Source organism: Agrilus planipennis, unplaced genomic scaffold, assembly GCF_000699045.2.
Source record: "Agrilus planipennis isolate EAB-ADULT unplaced genomic scaffold, Apla_2.0 scaffold267, whole genome shotgun sequence".
NCBI lineage: Eukaryota > Metazoa > Arthropoda > Insecta > Coleoptera > Buprestidae > Agrilus > Agrilus planipennis.
The window spans coordinates 251,572-271,125 of NW_020439058.1; the positions used below are offsets into that span (position 1 = coordinate 251,572).

The following is a 19,554-nucleotide window of genomic DNA, read 5'->3' on the forward strand; positions in this document are numbered from 1 at the left end:
CTTCTTCTGTTGAATCAATTTTCTTCTCCCTTTGTGATGTTTGTCATTATTTGATGCTGAGTATGGCCAATGCAGATTAGAAATTTAACATTCCTCGATCTTATATGGACCTGGGCGATAAAGATCGGCTTTTAATGTTGGTACAGCATACGAACCACCTCCCAGGTACTGTTTAGAGCGTCCTAAGTACTCGTTCTTACTTCCAGTTCATGCTTTTTACACTTTATTGTTACCGGTAGATGCAGTCACGCATGTGCATAAAAGTCCTAATTTCCTGACAGCATTTGCATGGATATTGAAGTGCTCTTATAATACTAGACTAAATGCAGCGAGGTTAGCTTGGGTGTGGTAGGTCGGTAATGGAATACGGCACAATTTATGGACTATTAACGAATGCTTCGTAAATGAGAGTGTAATGCATTGCATTAGAGCCTCCTTGCGCGTTTTGTTCGCTACGTCGCAATTATGGGATTAAATAAAACATTGTATGTGTACAACTGATATGTCTCTTTGTTGAAATTAACTCATAATCAGTTCAGCATCACTACAGTTAGAAAAGAGCTTCTACTAACGCCACACGATTCAATAAAATACAGGACATTCCATCATCATCATCATAAGGTCGTCAGTCTTAAGACTGGTTGGACACGCACCTCCACTCTTTCCTATCCTGAGCTAATCTTCGCATTTCCCCAAAACTGGAATATCCCACATCCTTAACTATTTGTGAACAGTAGGTAATCTAATCTAGATCTACCTCTACCCCTCCTAACTCCTGTTTCTGCCTCTAATATGTCCCTGACTTGCCCCTCATCTTTATATCCCTACTACTCCTTCTGTCCTAAAACCGGCCACTTCTTCTAATTTTTCGTCTCCTATCTTTATATTCGCTCTTTCTCTACTTTTTCTTCCCTTGCATATCAGTATTTTTGTTTTACTTTTATTTATTTTCATAATGTACTTACTGTTTTGCCAGTATTGCATCCATTTTAATTAAAGATATCTCTAACTCCTTGCTAATGCTAATACTGCTATATCATCTGTGCAGTCGTGAGATAAAAAAATATCCGGAGACCACTCGGAAGTCCCGTTCTACTAGAATGTTATTAAAATAAAACTAGTAGCGAATTTGATTGATGTGTTTACTTAAAACTAGAGAACAACTAACAAAGGAAGTGGAGTCTAAATGAAACATATAATGGTGGTGGATAAATGTAGGAATTTTCTGAATGTCGTCATATACAATAGGGTGTTGAGTTCAACCATACGGAAAAGTTCTGAAAACAAGTATGAAAGAGCTAACAATGAGCCACATATTAGTGACAGAAAAACCTCATTTATGCTACCAGGAATTATTGAATTCATCACGTACATTTTGTTTGTATGACAAATAGAATATTCACGAAATATTTTAAACCAAATAATAAAAGAAAGGAATTTATGACCTAAAATGTTTGAAGAAATATTTGAAGGAACGTTATAAAGTTGAATTTAACAAAGGAACAAAGAAATTTAATGAAAGTAATTTACAATAGTAAATCTAATCAAACGTAAAGGTTTTTGAATAAAAATAATTGTAAAAATATAGATAATTATTAGCACTAAACATCATCTGCAAATCTAAGCATACTAATCTTTTGCCCCTGTATATATATCCCTTTAGTTGTACTGCCTTTAATGATGTTGATCGCATCTTCGATTTGTAGATTAAAAAGTAGCGATGACAGTGTGCTTCCCTGCCTGACTCCCTTCCTAATATTTACTTCTCTACGTTGCAGCCCCAGCTCTATAACTGCCTGATTCTTAAAAATACGAAATATTTATTAAAACTATTGAAACTGTTAAGATTTGGATATTCTTATAAAACTAACCTTAAAATAAATATCTAAATTTGATCCAATTTTGTATTCCACTTTCAATGACGGATATCTGCCAAATTTAAATTCCTAATACTTTTTTGAATAATTGCCCTGTGACTCTTTAACTAACAATATTGATTATTTATTTATTTTTAATATAATAGAGAACGGCTGCCTTTTATTTATAGAAATCGTTGAATTTGTTTTCTGATTTGTTCAGATTAATTTTCGATTCTAATTGAAAAGCAAACATAGGTGGTCATGAAATTAATCGTGTTCTTAATTGACTTGTACCGCAAAGGTAGAAATCGATTGACAGATATCTACCTGTTTATCGTTTTGTTACAAACTTATTGCAATTAATATAATTAGTCGTTGCTGCGGCAACTCTCCTTCTATATATAAATCAACGTAAGTACATGTGCCTATAGGTAATGGGCAAGTGGTTATGTGTATTTCATCCGATGCTCGTAAACCATTTATAAATGTAGTGTATTAAGACTGTACTTATTGCCCTGTCGCTAATTGGGCGATAATATTCAAATTCGAAACATATCGATATCAGTGTCAACGAGAGCATAGCTATTTGTTTGCTCACTGACAGGAAATAGAATCATCCATTCGTTAATGGCACTATACACAGAAAAAAAAGGAAATAGACTGCAAATGTGTCACTATTTACGAGATTATTTTAAAATTTCTTTAACTCTATACTGCCCGAGACATGAAACCAATTTGTGCCTCTACATTTACCTGCAAGTGTGCCACTAGAATTGGATAAAAGCGGAACTTATATCACCATGCATTTTCGCTGCGGCACTCAATATTATATTTTCGAAAAAAGCAAAAAAGCGGTTGTTAGAGAAAAAAATTACGGTAGGAAAAGACAACACAAACGAAGTGAGTATTGTGGTAGTCATGCCCTTTATTTTGTAATTTAAACAGTGTATAAAGGAAAGTTATGATTAGTTAGGCTCGGTTAAATTACCTATAAATCTTTTAAAAAAAAAACAACTTCTGTTGTCTGTCATCGTGACCTATTCAACTATTTGAATACATTATAACTAATCAAATCGATACCTATTTCAGGTGTGTAGGTCCGCTTTTGTTCATGATTCTACATTTACATTTCAAATAGTTCAAGTTTTTTTATAAACCTGCTTTGTTTCTCGAAACATCCACCCTCATTTTTTGAAGTGAAACTTCTTTACCGACGGTAAGGTAAGTTCGTTTCATGCGAGTTGCCACGTAACGAAATCATGCAACGCATTTCCCCCGCTGTCTAACCGTATGTATGCTCAGATCTTTAAAACTACGCAACGGATTTTAATGCGTTTTTTTTTAATAGATAGAGTAATTCAAGAGGAAGGTTTATATGTATAACATATGCATAATATAGTAGAGAAACACTGATAATTTTAGAGGTTTGTAATGTGATGTCGTAAACAAATTTTTTTGCGCTTACATTGCAAACGCTGGCTGAACTCTACGAGATAGGTCAAAATAATATACTACAGTATTGTACACCTTAAAAGGTCTACAAAAAAGTCCAGGATAGTATATGTCTATCTCTTAGGGATAACCCACAATAACCACTTTTTTTTTTCTTTACTTTTTACGAAAAATAATGGCTTATTTACGAAGCGATTTTAAGCAATACAACATTAATCCTTATCCAATTAAGTACTTTTAAATACATTGTGCATTTAATATAGATCAATATGGCCCTTTACAGCATGTAATTTAAATTAATATTTTCGAAGATACGTATTACGACTTAAAATGCAGGAACATAGCGGTTGCGGCGGTACCGACCGATTTGTATTGTCTAATGACAAAAAAGCTGTGACTGTTGTATATAAAGACATTCTATAGTATATTTACTATTAGCATTGCACCCGTTCGAAGCATAGTGGACAAATAATACCATTAAACCAATTCCTTAACCCGTATTCCGGTATGTTTGTGTGTTTGAAGAAGTTTCACTTCAGCAGCCTGTTGTATAATTACACGTTGTATTTTTTTAATAATATTTTGTTTCTTTTTCTACCACATCTCCTTATTATACCTATAGATACGTACCTATATCTATCTATATGCCAATTTCACGAGTTCGACGTATTGATTCACCCCGATAAATAGTTACATACATACATATATGTAAAAACTAAGCGATTGGTGCTTCAAGCATTCTTGATTTTTGAGCAATTTTCTCGATGTAAAGATGTGGATCGAAAAAAAGAGTAAAAACAACGGCATCCTTATGATGTTTTTTAATGTGAAGATTTCAGTGTATGATTTACAGTTCAGTCTTTTCCTCGATGGAAGCTTATAAAGCGAGGCCGTGTAGGAGGCGATTTCACGGTAAAATCAATAGATCACGGTCGAAATTTACGCATTTTGATCTTGATAGAAAGATTGCATCCATAGAGCGCCCTAGGATACTGAACAAAATCGCATTCTACACATAATATAATCGGTTTGCGGGGCAAAGGGCAAAATGCCTTCTGCAAATTTTATGATGCGTTCGATGCCACAAGTGATTTGAAACTTTAGAATTAATTTTATTTAAAAGTAAAGGTATAGATATCACTGCAATTATTTTATTTTTATAGTATAGCATAAAATTTCGAACATATCCGTTCACTTCAGCTTTTGAATTAATAAGTCGAATTTTATTGATAGTATAATAAAAGTAAACGTCCCTGTTTCTCTTATAAGAAAGAAATGATTGGCATGCTGTCACTTTTATTATACCCAGCAGTACATTTCTAAGAAGGCTATAGCAGTAATGAAATAAAATCGATTTGATTCGACTGAAATACACAAATCACTGAAATATTGAATTGATTCAGTGATTCAGTTTACAATATCTTCTCAAATCGGATCGATTCACATAATAATTACAAAAAGGGGGCGAGCATGTATTAGGATACATGCTTAAGAAGTGAAAATTTTTTAGATTGTATATTACTATAGTATTTTTAAATTAAACTATTGTATTAACTAATTACTAACGCCTGAAAAATACAACTTTTTTTCTAGCGGACGAATGCGAAATATTAGTGAAGTTTTCTTAAATACTTTTACGCTTGCACCATATAAAACTGCAGAGGAATTACAAATCAAAACAAACGCAAATGCATATGCCTCATATAGAGTACAGCGTAGGCGCAATCTGCTGACAATTTGTCGAAATGGCAATTTTCGGAATATCGGTTGGTGCTAATAGGTTAGCACCAGAGGTCACACGCTGCGCGAGACGTGACGTGTGACGCGTCACGTTACACTATTCGGTTTTATACCCTAGTAAATTTCCTTCCTAACGTTGACAATGAAGTTTCACTTCAAAAAAGGTTGACACTATGCTTAGTACATGGGGGAGAGAGTAGAATCGTTTAAACGCTCATTCAACTTGTGGTAAACATTATATTACATTATGAACTGCCCTACTAAATTATCCACCTACAACGTCTAATGTATATTACACATATACACTAAAAAAAATGACACACGATTCGATTAATCGAAAATCGATTCCAGTGCATTCAATTCGATTTTTTTAAGAATTAATCGACAAGCCTAAACAAAAGTAGGCCAGATCTATCTATCACGTTTACCATTGTTAAAGGTAAAATATCTTTCAGAAGAAAAACCAGGGATTTATTATACTAACGAAACTATTGTACTTTTTAATGAATTGAGTTTTTGCATCACAATCAAGAATAATAATTTGGCGAACGCCTGAATCCAGGAAATGTTAGATTTTAAAACTGAAAATTTATAGGATCAAAACATGTAGTCTTCTATGTAAAAACATAAGATAAAATGAATTTGTGTAATAGATTAACATGTTTGAATGTCTGAATGTAGCTCGGTTCTAAGATTGTGTACTAGAAAAATAAGAAGACTTTGTTTCACATGAAAGACAGTTTATCGCGAGTTATTTAATTTAAGCTGCGAACGGTTCATATTAATAATTTATTGGTGTAGCGGATGGCGTGTTTTAGTAAGAAGATAACAAGGTAGGCTTTTACAGTCGATAAATAACATGAGAGGTGTCGTCCGATGTCCGTGTGGCACTATAAACTTGGCAATTTACGTAAAGCAGGCGAACGAAAGATTACACTACTTTTTATTATGTCCACTGCCTCCGTTATATGCTCCTAAGCTAAAGTAAAACAAACGACGAAATGAAGTTATAAAAAGAATTTTTTAGGGCCCTGTGCTTAACAGCTTACCGCTTAATCTTAGAAAATCGACTCATTATGTCTGCGACAAGTAAAACAAATTTTAAAACATCTTTTTAAATTGTCATATATTTAACCTCTCGCTAAGCCCCTGGATTACTGCACCACTGAATTTTCGACTTACATTTTTCTTTGCATTAAACCGATGATGAAATATTTAGGTAACTTTTTGTTGACGTATTGGTATGTAAATGTCACTGCCAGTCTAAAAACTATGCTCTTTCTAAATACATACCTGAGCTACTCTCTAGAGTAGCTGAATTACATGTTTAGGCGAATTGTAATGCAGTGACTAGTTATACTTAATAGTAATATGTATTTTTTTTGTACGTAATGTTAAAATGTCAACTGCGTTAAGTCAAAATGTTTTCAAATTTTATAAACAGTGATTTAGCTATATAAGGAACAGGAATAGTGTAGAAGACGTAAAAACTCAAAAAGCAAAATATACATAGGTTCACAATTCCTGCAAAATTAGACTTAAAGAATTTGCGACGTTTTCGGACGTTGATAACTCCTTTTTTAAACATATGTATAGAAATATGTACCTTTTAACATAGTATTTTTTATCAATATATGCATATTTATAAGCGCACCCCCCCCCCCTTCCTTCAAACCCTAATGGCTCCAGTATATGTGTTAGATTTTAGGATAAAACATGATTAAACGTAATACAAAAGTAGTATTTTGCTGAGTAAGTATAAGCGAACTTGTAAGTGATGTTAAACGTCGTTGTTAAATCATTTTAGCTTCAGATTAGACATTTTGTGCAACGTTAAATTAATGTTTTAGAATGAGTTTCCGTCTGGAGCCACAATTGTAAAATAATTTCCCCTTTCTTGTTGAAATGTATGTTTCTTCAAAGAAAGAGAAACAACATACAATACAATTAGCTGGAATAGATAGGGTATGTGCTCTAAACCGCAACCCAAATTATAACAAATCATAACTTCCACAAAAAAATGACAGAGTGCTGAAATTGTACTAGTTATACTATGACTAAAGTTAAACCCAAATAGAGCTTTCATAATTTATACTGGGCGTTTAACAAAAAAACCCATAGTTTAAAAATTTCAAACACAAATAACTTCATTTTTTCAATATTTTATTTTGTCAGTTTTATCGTCTTCCAATGAAGATTTTTGGATTTTTATCTAAAATGGATAATTTCACCAACCACTATGGACATCTACCACAAATATTAAAAATCAAAACCATACCTTTCGTTTTAATGCTACAAAATGATAGAAGACGAAGCTTACAATGAATACTTAAGTTCAGATTTAAATACTCAATTTATAAAAAAAAAATGCAAAAACATTAATTTCATTGTTTTCATCTCCAGCAACACTTTTGGAAGTGGTATCCGAAGCTTGAAAAAAAGACAAATTCCGTCAAATTTTACTAACATAGAAAAACGAAAGGTTTTGATTTTTAACATTTGAAGTAGCTATCAATTGTCCACGGCACACTTTTGTTATGTCAAAGTTAGTGAAATTTATTTTTTAGATAAAAATCCAAATTTACTTTAAAATTTTCAAATAAAGCAATATAAAACATCAACATAGATCAAAAGAGGATAAAAGAGGAATCGAATGGCAAAATAAAACGTGCCATTTGAAGAAACGAAGTTATTCGAGTTGGAAATTTTTAAACTTTGCAATTTTTTCGTTAACGCCCAGTATAAATTATGTAACTTAATTTTGGTTTAACATTATCGATACTACACTACTATAACTGGTGAAAATTTTAACGCTCTAAGTTATTTTTTGTGGAAGTTATGATTTGTTATAATTTGGGTTGCGGTAGCGATTTTGTTCTATAAATTAAATTATCTCCGAAACTATTCATACAAGTTGGTCATCAAAGTTACCTTAAAATTTTGTGTATCATACGAATTCGTCGTAAAAAATATACCATTCCTTTTAAAATAACAAAAATGGCATCACAGCAAAGCGGCCAATAGTTGAAATTATTTTAGTTAAAAAGATCATCCTCGATAACCATTGCTAAATTTTTAGATTTCTAACAGGCTTAGTTTCCCTTAAACGTCTAATGTATCAAAGTTTAAAGAACCCTGTATGATACAATACTTAAACCCCATAATATTAAATCAACGTGTTTAAATTATTGCTCAATTGTTTCGTATCAGCCAACTAACAGCGCAATATGTTACAAATACCTAATTGTTTGTATGTAATCAACTACAGATCTATATATGCCAACAATTTTGATGTAGGTACCTTTGTATTTGCTAGCACCAACTACTATTCGAATAAATGCTAATTGGTTTTTTTTTGTTTCTGTTGAAATGGAGAGACAAACAATCGATATTAGGTAGAGTGTCGACATTGTAATTTCTCTTTTTAGTTTTTTTTTCTTTCTCTGTCTTTCATTAATAAGATAATTCCGGTCGACGATTGAAACAAGAATTGCTCTCCTTTTTCACATGCATGTCAAATATTATCGCGATAAATGTGTTAGCAAACGACGATTGATTGGCAGACGGAGTTGGATAGAAATTTTACTTTCAAACTTGCACCCATACCGTTCTTGACGTTTCTGATGGCGTGCGGTAATTGTTTCGACCGTGATCAGAAAGGAACAATATATAGTCCAGTCAACAGAGAAAAGCCAGATCGATTTTGTGACAAAAATCTTAACCACACTATTAGTTAATTGTACTACTGCTATATTATTACGAGCTACTAGATAATGTTTGATCTCATTCTTCACTTATTTCAACAGCTTTTAAGGATGTTTAGGAGGTACAATCGGAGACAAGAGTACATAAAATTAGAAATTCGTGATTAATTAGATTTTGCAGCATATCATGAGGTAAAGAAATACTATCTATACTAAAAAAAAGTATATAGTTTGAGAGAAAATTTGGAATTTAACCAAAAACTTTGAATAAAATAAGAAATAACGAATAATATGGAAAATTTTTAACTGACTTTTGGCAGTGNCTTCATTAAAATAGATTAAATAAGCACATAAATTATTATTCCTAACTATAAAAAATTAATTCACTAGTATACAATAATTTCACAATAATTCTAAAAAATATTTGGAATCTCCTATAATGATCCAAATTTCTCCAGTTTGATGAGTGTAGAAGTTTTACGGGTCAACACCGGCCACCTAACACCAATTTAGAATAAGTGAAAATATACTAGAAGCTGTTGAATTGTCTTTAGCGTTGTTACCAGCTAGAATATTTTCGAATGCCTAGGTTGGTTCTAGAGTGAAATGAACTAGAAGAATCCATATCTAACATTCTCAAATGTTCAAGTGACATTATGTTTCAGTGTATTTCAACCAGTGTCCTAATGTTTTCGAATGCCTAGGATTATCTTCAGATGGATATGTCTAGAGTGAACTGAACCAAAAGAATCGACAACATTCTGGAATATTTAAGAAGCAATATGCTTGAATGGCGAAGCTGGGTTCTGACATTATACGTAAATTAGGGCATATTCGTATATTTCAACCAAAGACTCTTAACGTTTTCGAACATTTTAAATTGTTCTCAGATGTGAAAGGTCTAGAGTAAACTGAACCAGAATAATCGAGAACATTCTAGAATATTCAAGAAGCAATATGCTTGAATCGCGAAGCTGGATTCTAACATTATACGTAAATTAGGACATATTGGTATATTTCGACCAAAGGGTCTTAACATTTTTGAATATCTAGAACTGTCCTCAGATGTGAAAGGTCTAGAAGTGAACTGAACCAAAAGAATCGAGAACATTCTGGAATATTCAAGAAGCAATATGCTTGAATGGCGTAGCTCGATAGTGACACTATTCGTAAATTAGGGCATATTCGTATATTTCGACCAAAGGATCTTAACGTTTTCGAATATTTAGAATTGTCCTCAGATGGGAAAGGTCTGGAATGGTCTGGACTAGAAGAATCGAGAACATTTTGGAACGTAAATTAGGACATGTTCATATATTCGACAAGTGTCTTAAAAAAATGTTTGGAATTTCCTAAAATGATCGAGATTTTTCCATTCTGATGTGCTTTTCAGTGTTAGAAACTTCCTGAATACCCTATTCTTTCAACATTTTAAATTCCATATGTTTCTTAATATTTTACATTTATAGTGTGAATTGTACGTTAGCCATGAGTTGTGGATATAAAAATGATGATACATATAAATGGCACAATCCAGCAAAGAGAAGGTCAGGTACACAGGCAGGCATTTAAATTTTTTACTTAATTCATTATTAAGTAGCTCAATTTACCAACAGGCATACCTACTGAGACATATTGCAAATTAATTGTTTTGGTATTGCAATGTTAGTCAATAGTCCTTGGAAATCTGATAGCCGTACAATGTTGCTGTTCTTGAAACATTCGCAACGTTTTTCTTCTTTTTCATGTATTATGTTTATTCATCTGATCTTCCCGGGCATTAAAAAATACGTTCTAGCAGCACGACTGAACTGATAACTTCATCATAAAACTTCATCTTCTGTCTATCTGAAGCTATCTACCTCATTCCCTCTCACACACGGTACCTTTCTCTGTGTCACTCTTTGTTTCGTGAGATGCTGCTTTTAATTGTGTCGGACGAATTGCGTTTCAACAAAAATACTGATAACTACCACTTACCTTGTTTGTCATGTACTGACTATAATAAAATCGCTTTGATTTACAACTTAAATAAATTTAAAACTCGACATGGTGTAGGAGGGCCGTTACGGCAAGCTTATTGTTATTACAATCCTGCCCATTTAATAAACAATTATTATCCATATTGCATTTCATGTCTGAAAAAATTTTTGTAAATTTTATGCAGCTATGTGGCTACAAAAAAATCAAATGGAGTTCTATGCAGTTTTATCAATTCGAATTGACTTAAACTTCTGAAAGTTCGTCTGAGCTGCTGCACTGCAGAATTGTAATTCATATTATTAATTTCTAAGTTATCCTTATTTCTGTCATTAAATATCATATACTACAAAAGTTAACTTTTATGAAGGCCGAACTGGAGTATGTTCCCCATCATTGCTCTATTACTCTACTGCAGTGATTCCGAACCTAGGGGTATTACCCCCGCGGGGGTAAATCAATTATTCTGTGGGGGTAACAAAGAACCTAATAATTAAGACCCAAAATACGTAGCTAGATAGTAAAAATATAAAATTATAGATCTGTCGATATTTACACAACTGAACCAACAAGCCCACATTTGAAAATTCTGTGGTTCGGCATTTATCTGCAGCAATAAACTCACTGAAGCAACATTTTCCGGATATGGATAATCATCAGTCCAGTTCTTGGATATTAAGATCTACCGATGCATGATTATTAAAAACGAAGACGTAGCGGTCAATGTGGAATATCTTGGACTACACCAGAATACTACTTGCAGAGTAGAATTTCAAAATTATGATCTTAGCACATTTTGGCGAAAAGCTTATGCCGAATATCCTGCTCTAGCTAACAGAGCTTTAAAAATGTCAATACCCTTTGCCACCACCTATAGATGTGAGAGTGGTTTTTCAACTTTGGTTACACTGAAAACAAAGACCAGAATCCTTCTAAATGTGGAACATGACTTAGAATGCGCTTTAAGCGAAATTAAAGTCAACACAAAAAAACTTAAAAAATGCAAAGTAATACTAACCATCACACCAACTATCTTTACTTAATTTATTGTTCAGATAATATAAAATTGTAAGACTGATGTGCAATTTGTGATTATTAAAGATATTTGTATTTGTTTGTGTTGTTTGTATTGATAACATTTTAAGGCCGGGGTAAAATCAGGGGTAACAATATTAAAAAGGTTAGGAACCATTGCTCTAGTGCATTGTATTTACGTATAGGTCAATCAGATAGAGCAATCAGGGCAAAAGGACTAATTTATGCAATACAGAAAAGTGAAAAATATAGATAGTCCAATTATTTATTGTGCAGTATTTCGAAGGTACGATGGTATGATGGTCAAATAAACATACAGCGATAAAAGCCGGTACGAAACGTCGCGTTTTAGAGATGAACGTATAATTATTAATGTCATTTTAATTAGTAAAGTGTGTAGGCCCAAACTCGACGCGATCAGATTAATTTTTGATATTTACATTCCAATTATTTTCGTTTGCAATGACCATAACTCAGTTATTACTTATGCGAAAGGAGAAGGCAAACATGAATACTTTTAGTTGTTTCCCATTCTCTTGCAAATTAAAAATATAAGTATGTATATATCTAGTTATACTAATACATATTATATTAAAGAGGTAAACTTTGAAAGTTTGTAAATTTGGTTGTAGAAGGTAAACTTTGAAACTACTAATCCGACTTCAAAAATTGTTTCACTTTAACATAACTGCTGCTTAATACTAATAAGAGGTGGTAGGTGTCATCATTTTAAATGTAACCCCAAACCAAAAGATGAAGAGACTATAAAGCTGTAAAATTTGTCTGAAGGGATTTAGACATATTTATGTTGATTACAGAAACGTAAAGAACGATGTTCGACCGTTTTCGCTTTGTTGGCTTACTACAGACCTACAGACTATCTCATATCTACATGCGGTATATGTAAGTCACGTATCATGCAGGATCGGGTAGGTAAACAAGAAAAGCGCAGTTTGATTTAAATTTTCTGACATTGTTCATTAATATTGCTTGTTAATATGCATAAATGATAAAATCTACGGTTCGTTCACCCAAAATTGCGCGGTCGCACCGCGTAAGTATACGAGAGATATATGTATACCTACAAGATGATTCCGATTTCGTCAAGAAGCAGCGAAGCAGCTAAAAGAGTCGCGACGCAGCGGCAACAACGAACGGCATTGACAGTGGCAATGAGGATCGGACAACCAGGTCCATGTCCGATTATTAATTAACATGTTGTAAAAGCAGAAACGACAAACTCGACAGTGCAACGTTGTCGTACACATGTATACATAGGGGCATATTTTTTTTCTTTGTCATATATCCTAATTGTACTAATAAATATTATAAATACCTGGCTGATGTGAATATCAGTATGTTGGTATGACGGTCAATTTATTAAAACTAGATAGATCCTTAGCGAGCGTGAATCATTAAAGGAAAACTGTGAAATTATTTTTCGCTATTTTTATACGGTCCTGCATTGTCTTATTTTTACCTGTAATTCTTAAAAAAAAAATATTAATTTAAGGTAATCCACTCGAAATTTCGTTTACTGTGAAACCACAATAATTTTTTACTTTTTTCACATTTCTATAAACAAAAGAAGTACACGACAAAAACAATACTTCGTTCGTGTTGTCTATTCTTACTGTAATTTAACCTAATTTTCACAATGATTTTATTGAGTGTTGTAATTGCTGTGTACTTTAAAGTAACTACATTTTCAATGAGACAAAGCGGGACAAATGGGATGAACTGAGAATTAAAATTTAGTTATATATATTTTACTGTATATCGATGGAGTCACGACAAAAAGGCGTAAGCGCCAAACAATCAAAAACAAGATTTTAATGTCAATTTAAGTAAAGTAACCCAGCTAATCATCTAATATAACGGCTGCAAGCGATAAAAATTTCCTTCGTCAATAAATTGAGCTAAAATTTTTGTAAGCGGCAATTTCATTCTAAGAAAAATCGAGGTTAAACAGCATTAAGCACCACGTTTTCATACAGAGAGGTTAGCCTTACGCTCATTGTCGAGACGTCGANTTTTTTAAAATTTCAATAACTTTTTAACGGTTTAGTGAATCGATTTGTAATTTTTACAGGAGTTTTAGAATTGAATGAGGAACGTTCTTCCAAATTTTTATTTGTCTCGTAGCATTTTGACATACCTCCCAAACATCCTTAAATCAAAAAGCGAGATGCAACTTTGTAGTTTGACACTGTTCTACTTTCAAAATTAAAATCGCAAGATTCAGAGAGCATAATGATTAACTATCTCGAAATGGTGAGGAAAACTTTAAGTCGTTATTGTGGAAAATAATAGATTACACACCACGGGACAAAGCAGTAAACGAGGTTGTTTCGGCAAAGATGAAATAAAAACTATTTATTCGATAGCCTCAGGCCCCTACTCAAAGGGGGGATGCTTCCCCACAATATTTGTTTGACTTTTCCAATTAATTGAGAAATATGTTAAAAATAGTATTCTTTCATAATTTTATGTAAAAACGCCTGTAGGGAAAAGTGCTTGAGAAACTCAAAGAGCATTCGGGTTGTAATAAAATTACATAAAAGTAATATCGGTCCTTCGTTCGGTGTTCACTGAACTCCTGCAGGTGACAGAAATTACCATTTTACAGTACCGTCAAGAAATCGAACTTCTGGTCAATATTTCAAGTCAAATACCCCATGGTAAGTCGGCTACTAGAAGCACTTTATCGCATACACTGGTACATCAATAGGAATAATTCGTAAATCTATTCTGGAACGCAAAAATACCAAGATTTTTGTTTTAATAAAAAGCAAGCGCCTTATAAAAACGGCATACCTGTATGTATTTAATTAAAACAATATTAAATAACAAAAGGAAAGCAAGACTTGAACATTGTATACGCAATTGATAACTGTGAGTCCAATGCAGCAAGCGTCGATATAAATATGTTTTATAGAAAAGAAGCGTTTAAGATAAAATTACAAACTTTTTACAAGATGAACTCAAAATGGTTATAGAACGTTTGAATCCAATATCAAACATTCTCACAAATCTTTTACACAAAAAGAATATTACAAGCGAAAATACTGAAAAATTGACTCATTGCCAGTGATATAAGCGCTTCTTACGCGGTTAGAGATATTATTTGATGTAAAGCATCATGAAGGTACCTGCTAAATATAAAATAGCTATTGGGAAAGCTTTTCGACTTTGTCAGCTAATATTTACAGCGAGTTTTTCGGTGGCTTCAAACGAAAAAAGTTTACTTAAAACAGTTAATCGAGTTCGATTCCCGGCGAGGGTGTAATAGCAGCAGCAAAAAAAAATCCCCATTAACTTGAGGTAATCTGTAGTGGGATGAAATTAAGTTGATTTAATATTAATGTTTTTCCGAAAATATGGGTTTCTATTCTATACATTGTGATTTAACGTTATGAGATAAATACCTGATTTTTTGTATGGTAACAGACAAAGGTTCACACTAACTCGGCACATTTTTAGTTTTCAATAATACGGTCATTAATAACTTTTGCAAGTGCTTAAAGTTGATGCTTCTTGTAGGACACGTATTTTCAATAGAAATTAAGAAATTAAAAAATGGCCTTCGACAGGCTTTAGAACAAACCATTATCTATCTGACTACAAAATTTCAAACCTCTCTTCCAAACATTAAACTCATGATATCTAGAACCGATAAGCATGTTTTTACTCTACGGCGCATGTACTACTGAATCCCCTTAATCTATCGGCATCTTTTGACTATGTACTGTTGATACATGCCGAGGCAGCTTTTATAAAAGATGTAACCGAGTGGACTAATTTGAAAATTCAAAACAAAAAGGCTAAAGTTTAAAAAATCACTAAATTTTTTAAACTCTTGCCTAAAGCTGACTATAACGATTAATTTTAATTGCGAATTTCTCAATAAATTAATTTATTTTGATACATATTGGTTTCATTTCGGAACCTTAGAACGTATCCCGTATGATTCCATACTAATTACCATTCCATATCCACGGTTTCTGTATTCGCGGCATATTTACGGAAGGTATACCCCGCGAATAAAGAGCTTTTACTGTAATATTAATTTCACATTGTATTTATCTTCATTCCCTGCAATTCTTTCTAGTGTCAAGGAGGCCGCTCCTTTCGTTTACATATGTATGTAAAAAACTAAAAAAACGCATTTTTGGGTCTTAATTGTTTATAACATATTAACAGTCATTGATTGAGAGTTAGATATATGTCAAAATAATACTCAGCATTGTACTTAAAGTGATCCCGCAGTTAGTTTCTAGTTGAAATTAAAAAATTCTATTGACTGACCTATAAGACCAATTTTATTGATCTTGATATTATGGATTTACTGTGAAACAGAGTACATACACTATTTATTTTTATTAAGTATGAGTACCTATATTTTCTTGCTTTCTACGGTTTGAAGTTTTATTGAAATGGTTTGCATTTTCGCCCGAATCGGTATATTTTTACGAGCGTATCGGAAATTTTAAACACCGACAAAATTAGGTCTAGAAGGCGACTATGACTGCAATATATCCGATGTAAACGACTCAAATTATTGATCAAGAACGTAATTATAGCAGGGACGGCAGTTTATAGAATACTCGGAGGCTTTTGCTTGTACGCTGTCTATGCTGCGTCCATATAGGAGCGCTCTTGTATTAACCATAATTTAATCATCAATTATTCAAATTATAACTTGTGTAATATATGCATGTATCCTGTAAGTTTTAAACTTGTACGGCTTTTATCATTTTTATAACCAATACTGCTACACATGCGACCGATCCTATTCTCACTAACAAGGGGAGTGCACGACCTTGGGGAAACGGATTTCAATGATTTTCCGTGTAGCGGTAGTATACTATGTGGGTAATACCACTGTAGAATATTTCCGTCCAATGCCCAATAGAAGCTGAGAAAAATGCCTCTAAAGTTCACCCCGCACTTTATATAGAAGTTATGTTTAATCTAGTCTGAACGTACTGTGGCGTAGCCGGTAAGGCTCTAGACTCGTACTCCCGCGTACACAGGTTCGAGTCTAGCTAGCTGACTTTTTTTTCTCTGTTTTTTTTTCCTTATTTTTCATTATATTAAACATAAATATTTTATAAATATATTTAAATTCAAAATTATGAGCTACTACAGAATAAAACGCAAATTCTCATGAATATTTCAAATTTATTAATACAATTATTAATACATTACTTTATAATTGAAAAGCATGTTAACAATCAGGTGTACATGATCCTGAATGATAATTATGATAAAAACATTCGAAACAAACATTCTTTCTGCACCAAGAACGACAAATAAATGCTGTTTTGTTACAATTACAATGAGTTTTCAAAAGGTCCAATGAAAAACACGCTTGGTTTACATTTGTAAAAAATTTTTTTGTATCACAAAGTCCACTAGCAAACCAGGCATATTGTATCATTTGATGAAATATTGGCGCTGATAATTGGTGATGAACAATTGAATGGATTTTTAAGCAATCTTCTCGAGAATGAATTTCATAATTTTTGTCTAGCAGATCAGCTGTGCTCTGTAATCTTTTGATAAAATTTTTGACTTGTCTATAGAAATAAACATCGCATGGTTGAACTAAGGGAGTACATTTTGGAGGTATAATTTTAGTTGTACATGTAGGCATTTTCTCTTCATCTTGGAATATTTCATCGTATAATTCTGCTCTTGTTTGTCCTGTCCATGAATCGACTAATAAAAGAAACTTATTCTTCTGAACATATGGCATCAAAGATTTCACCAGAAATTTTTTATAGAGGATAGTGGTCAGTTTTCCTGATTTCGATGATGTGACAACAACATTCCTATATTTTTTTACATATTCCTCCACATGTTGCTTAATTCTTGGCCCGAAATCACCTGTAGGTTCTTGCAAACAAATGAAAACTTGTGGTAGTAATTTTCCAGACAATGTGATGCTATATTGTGCAGTATATGTGTGTGACAACTTATTCATATCCTGTACATTAGCAAAAACTGTCTTACTTCCTTTATCTGTCAGTGTTCTATTGAAATGTGATTGATATTGACATCCTGGAAATAAGTCTTACGATTTATTCTTATTCAATTTAATAATGAAATAGATAGTAATTAGTTTACAAAGGAAAAATTTATATACCTGTTTGATCCGTATTGATAATGAAGTCACTATTAAAGTTGGATATTAATTGTTTTGTTTGAAGACGAAAGGTTTCTGCAGAGGCCAAAATTGTTTCAATGCTATATGTTTCTTTCTCTGACACAAATCTAGTAATTTTCCGTTGACAAATATTGTGTCTTTGTTTGAATTTCGCTACCCACCGGTTCGATGCTTTAAATTGAAGATCAGGAAACTGACTAGCGGCAGCTAAGGCCCATTGCTGCAGATTTCGTGTTGTCACTTGTTTATAATTTCTTCTCATCTCAACAAAGCGGTCATATGTCCAAGAATCGATCACATGAAATTTATCAAATTTTGTTCCACCCTGTTCCACGTCTTTTTCCCATACTTTTAAATGATCCATTCTTTTTAAATGACCACATCCATGTTTTTGTAATGTGTCTAGTTTCCATGTAGGGTGGGCTTTTGCTACATTTAAAACTTTGATTTTATATTCCAGGGTAATAAAATCCGACTTTTTAAATTTTTTTTCATCTGGGACATAGTCATCATGTGAGTCATCTGCAATTGCTTCGAAATTACCTTCTATGCACTCTTCTTGAGCATGAATCAATTCTTCATCACTTATAAACTTCTTTTCACTCAACACATCTAATGTACTATTGTATAACTCTCTACCTATCAACATAGCATCTTCAGATAGTGTATCAGAAGAACTTTCCATAATTAAATCATTTTCGAGAAGTAAGTTTTCATAATACACTACTCCATCTTTTAGCCGTTGCTTCGAAAAATCACTGTGTAAGGAGCTATCAGGAATTTCTTCGACACTGTGTGAACCACTTGCTTCGCTTGATGCCATTGTAAAAATTGTAAAATAATTTTTCGGAGTCAATTTTGCTGCACAAATACGTCTGTTCGTGATAAAATTCAGAAATGAACTGTTGAACAGAGGTGGAATAGATGCGTAGTTCACATTGTAACGGTTAGTGAATAAGATTTAAAGTACTCTTATTATCCCTTTTTTTCTCACTTCAAAGTTTCTACAGTTCATATAGCTCATATATTCCAAGATGAAGAGAAAATGCCTACATGTACAACTAAAATTATACCTCCAAAATGTACTCCCTTAGTTCAACCATGCGATGTTTATTTCTATAGACAAGTCAAAAATTTTATCAAAAGATTACAGAGCACAGCTGATCTGCTAGACAAAAATTATGAAATTCATTCTCGAGAAGATTGCTTAAAAATCCATTCAATTGTTCATCACCAATTATCAGCGCCAATATTTCATCAAATGATACAATATGCCTGGTTTGCTAGTGGACTTTGTGATACAAAAAAATTTTTTACAAATGTAAACCAAGCGTGTTTTTCATTGGACCTTTTGAAAACTCATTGTAATTGTAACAAAACAGCATTTATTTGTTGTTCTTGGTGCAGAAAGAATGTTTGTTTCGAATGTTTTTATCATAATTATCATTCAGGATCATGTACACCTGATTGTTAACATGCTTTTCAATTATAAAGTAATGTATTAATAATTGTATTAATAAATTTGAAATATTCATGAGAATTTGCGTTTTAATCTGTAGTAGCTCATAATTTTGAATTTAAATATATTGCATATTGTATCATTTGATGAAAT

The 19,554-nt window shown here is 32.7% G+C and overlaps 1 protein-coding gene across 1 annotated transcript; it reads right to left on the reverse strand.

Moving 5' to 3' along the window:
- Positions 1-16,934: 16,934 nt before the first annotated feature.
- LOC112905175 lies at positions 16,935-19,456 on the reverse strand. The gene is made up of 2 exons (XM_025977077.1): positions 17,922-19,456; positions 16,935-17,836 (listed from the first exon to the last, which is right to left on the reverse strand). Exons 1-2 carry the CDS (start codon positions 18,763-18,765, stop codon positions 17,001-17,003), a joined length of 1,680 nt encoding a protein of 559 aa, XP_025832862.1. The 5' UTR covers positions 18,766-19,456; the 3' UTR covers positions 16,935-17,000.
- Between the last annotated feature and the right edge of the window lie 98 nt (positions 19,457-19,554).

What these genes read in the sequence shown, in the direction of transcription:
- LOC112905175 (XM_025977077.1), bottom strand. Translation starts at nt 18,765, where the DNA reads ATGGCATCAAGCGAAGCAAGTGGTTCACACAGTGTCGAAGAAATTCCT. An exon ending in TATCAATACGGATCAAACAG is followed by an intron (nt 17,837 to 17,921) that starts GTATATAAATTT and finishes ACTTATTTCCAG; the next exon opens with GATGTCAATATCAATCACAT.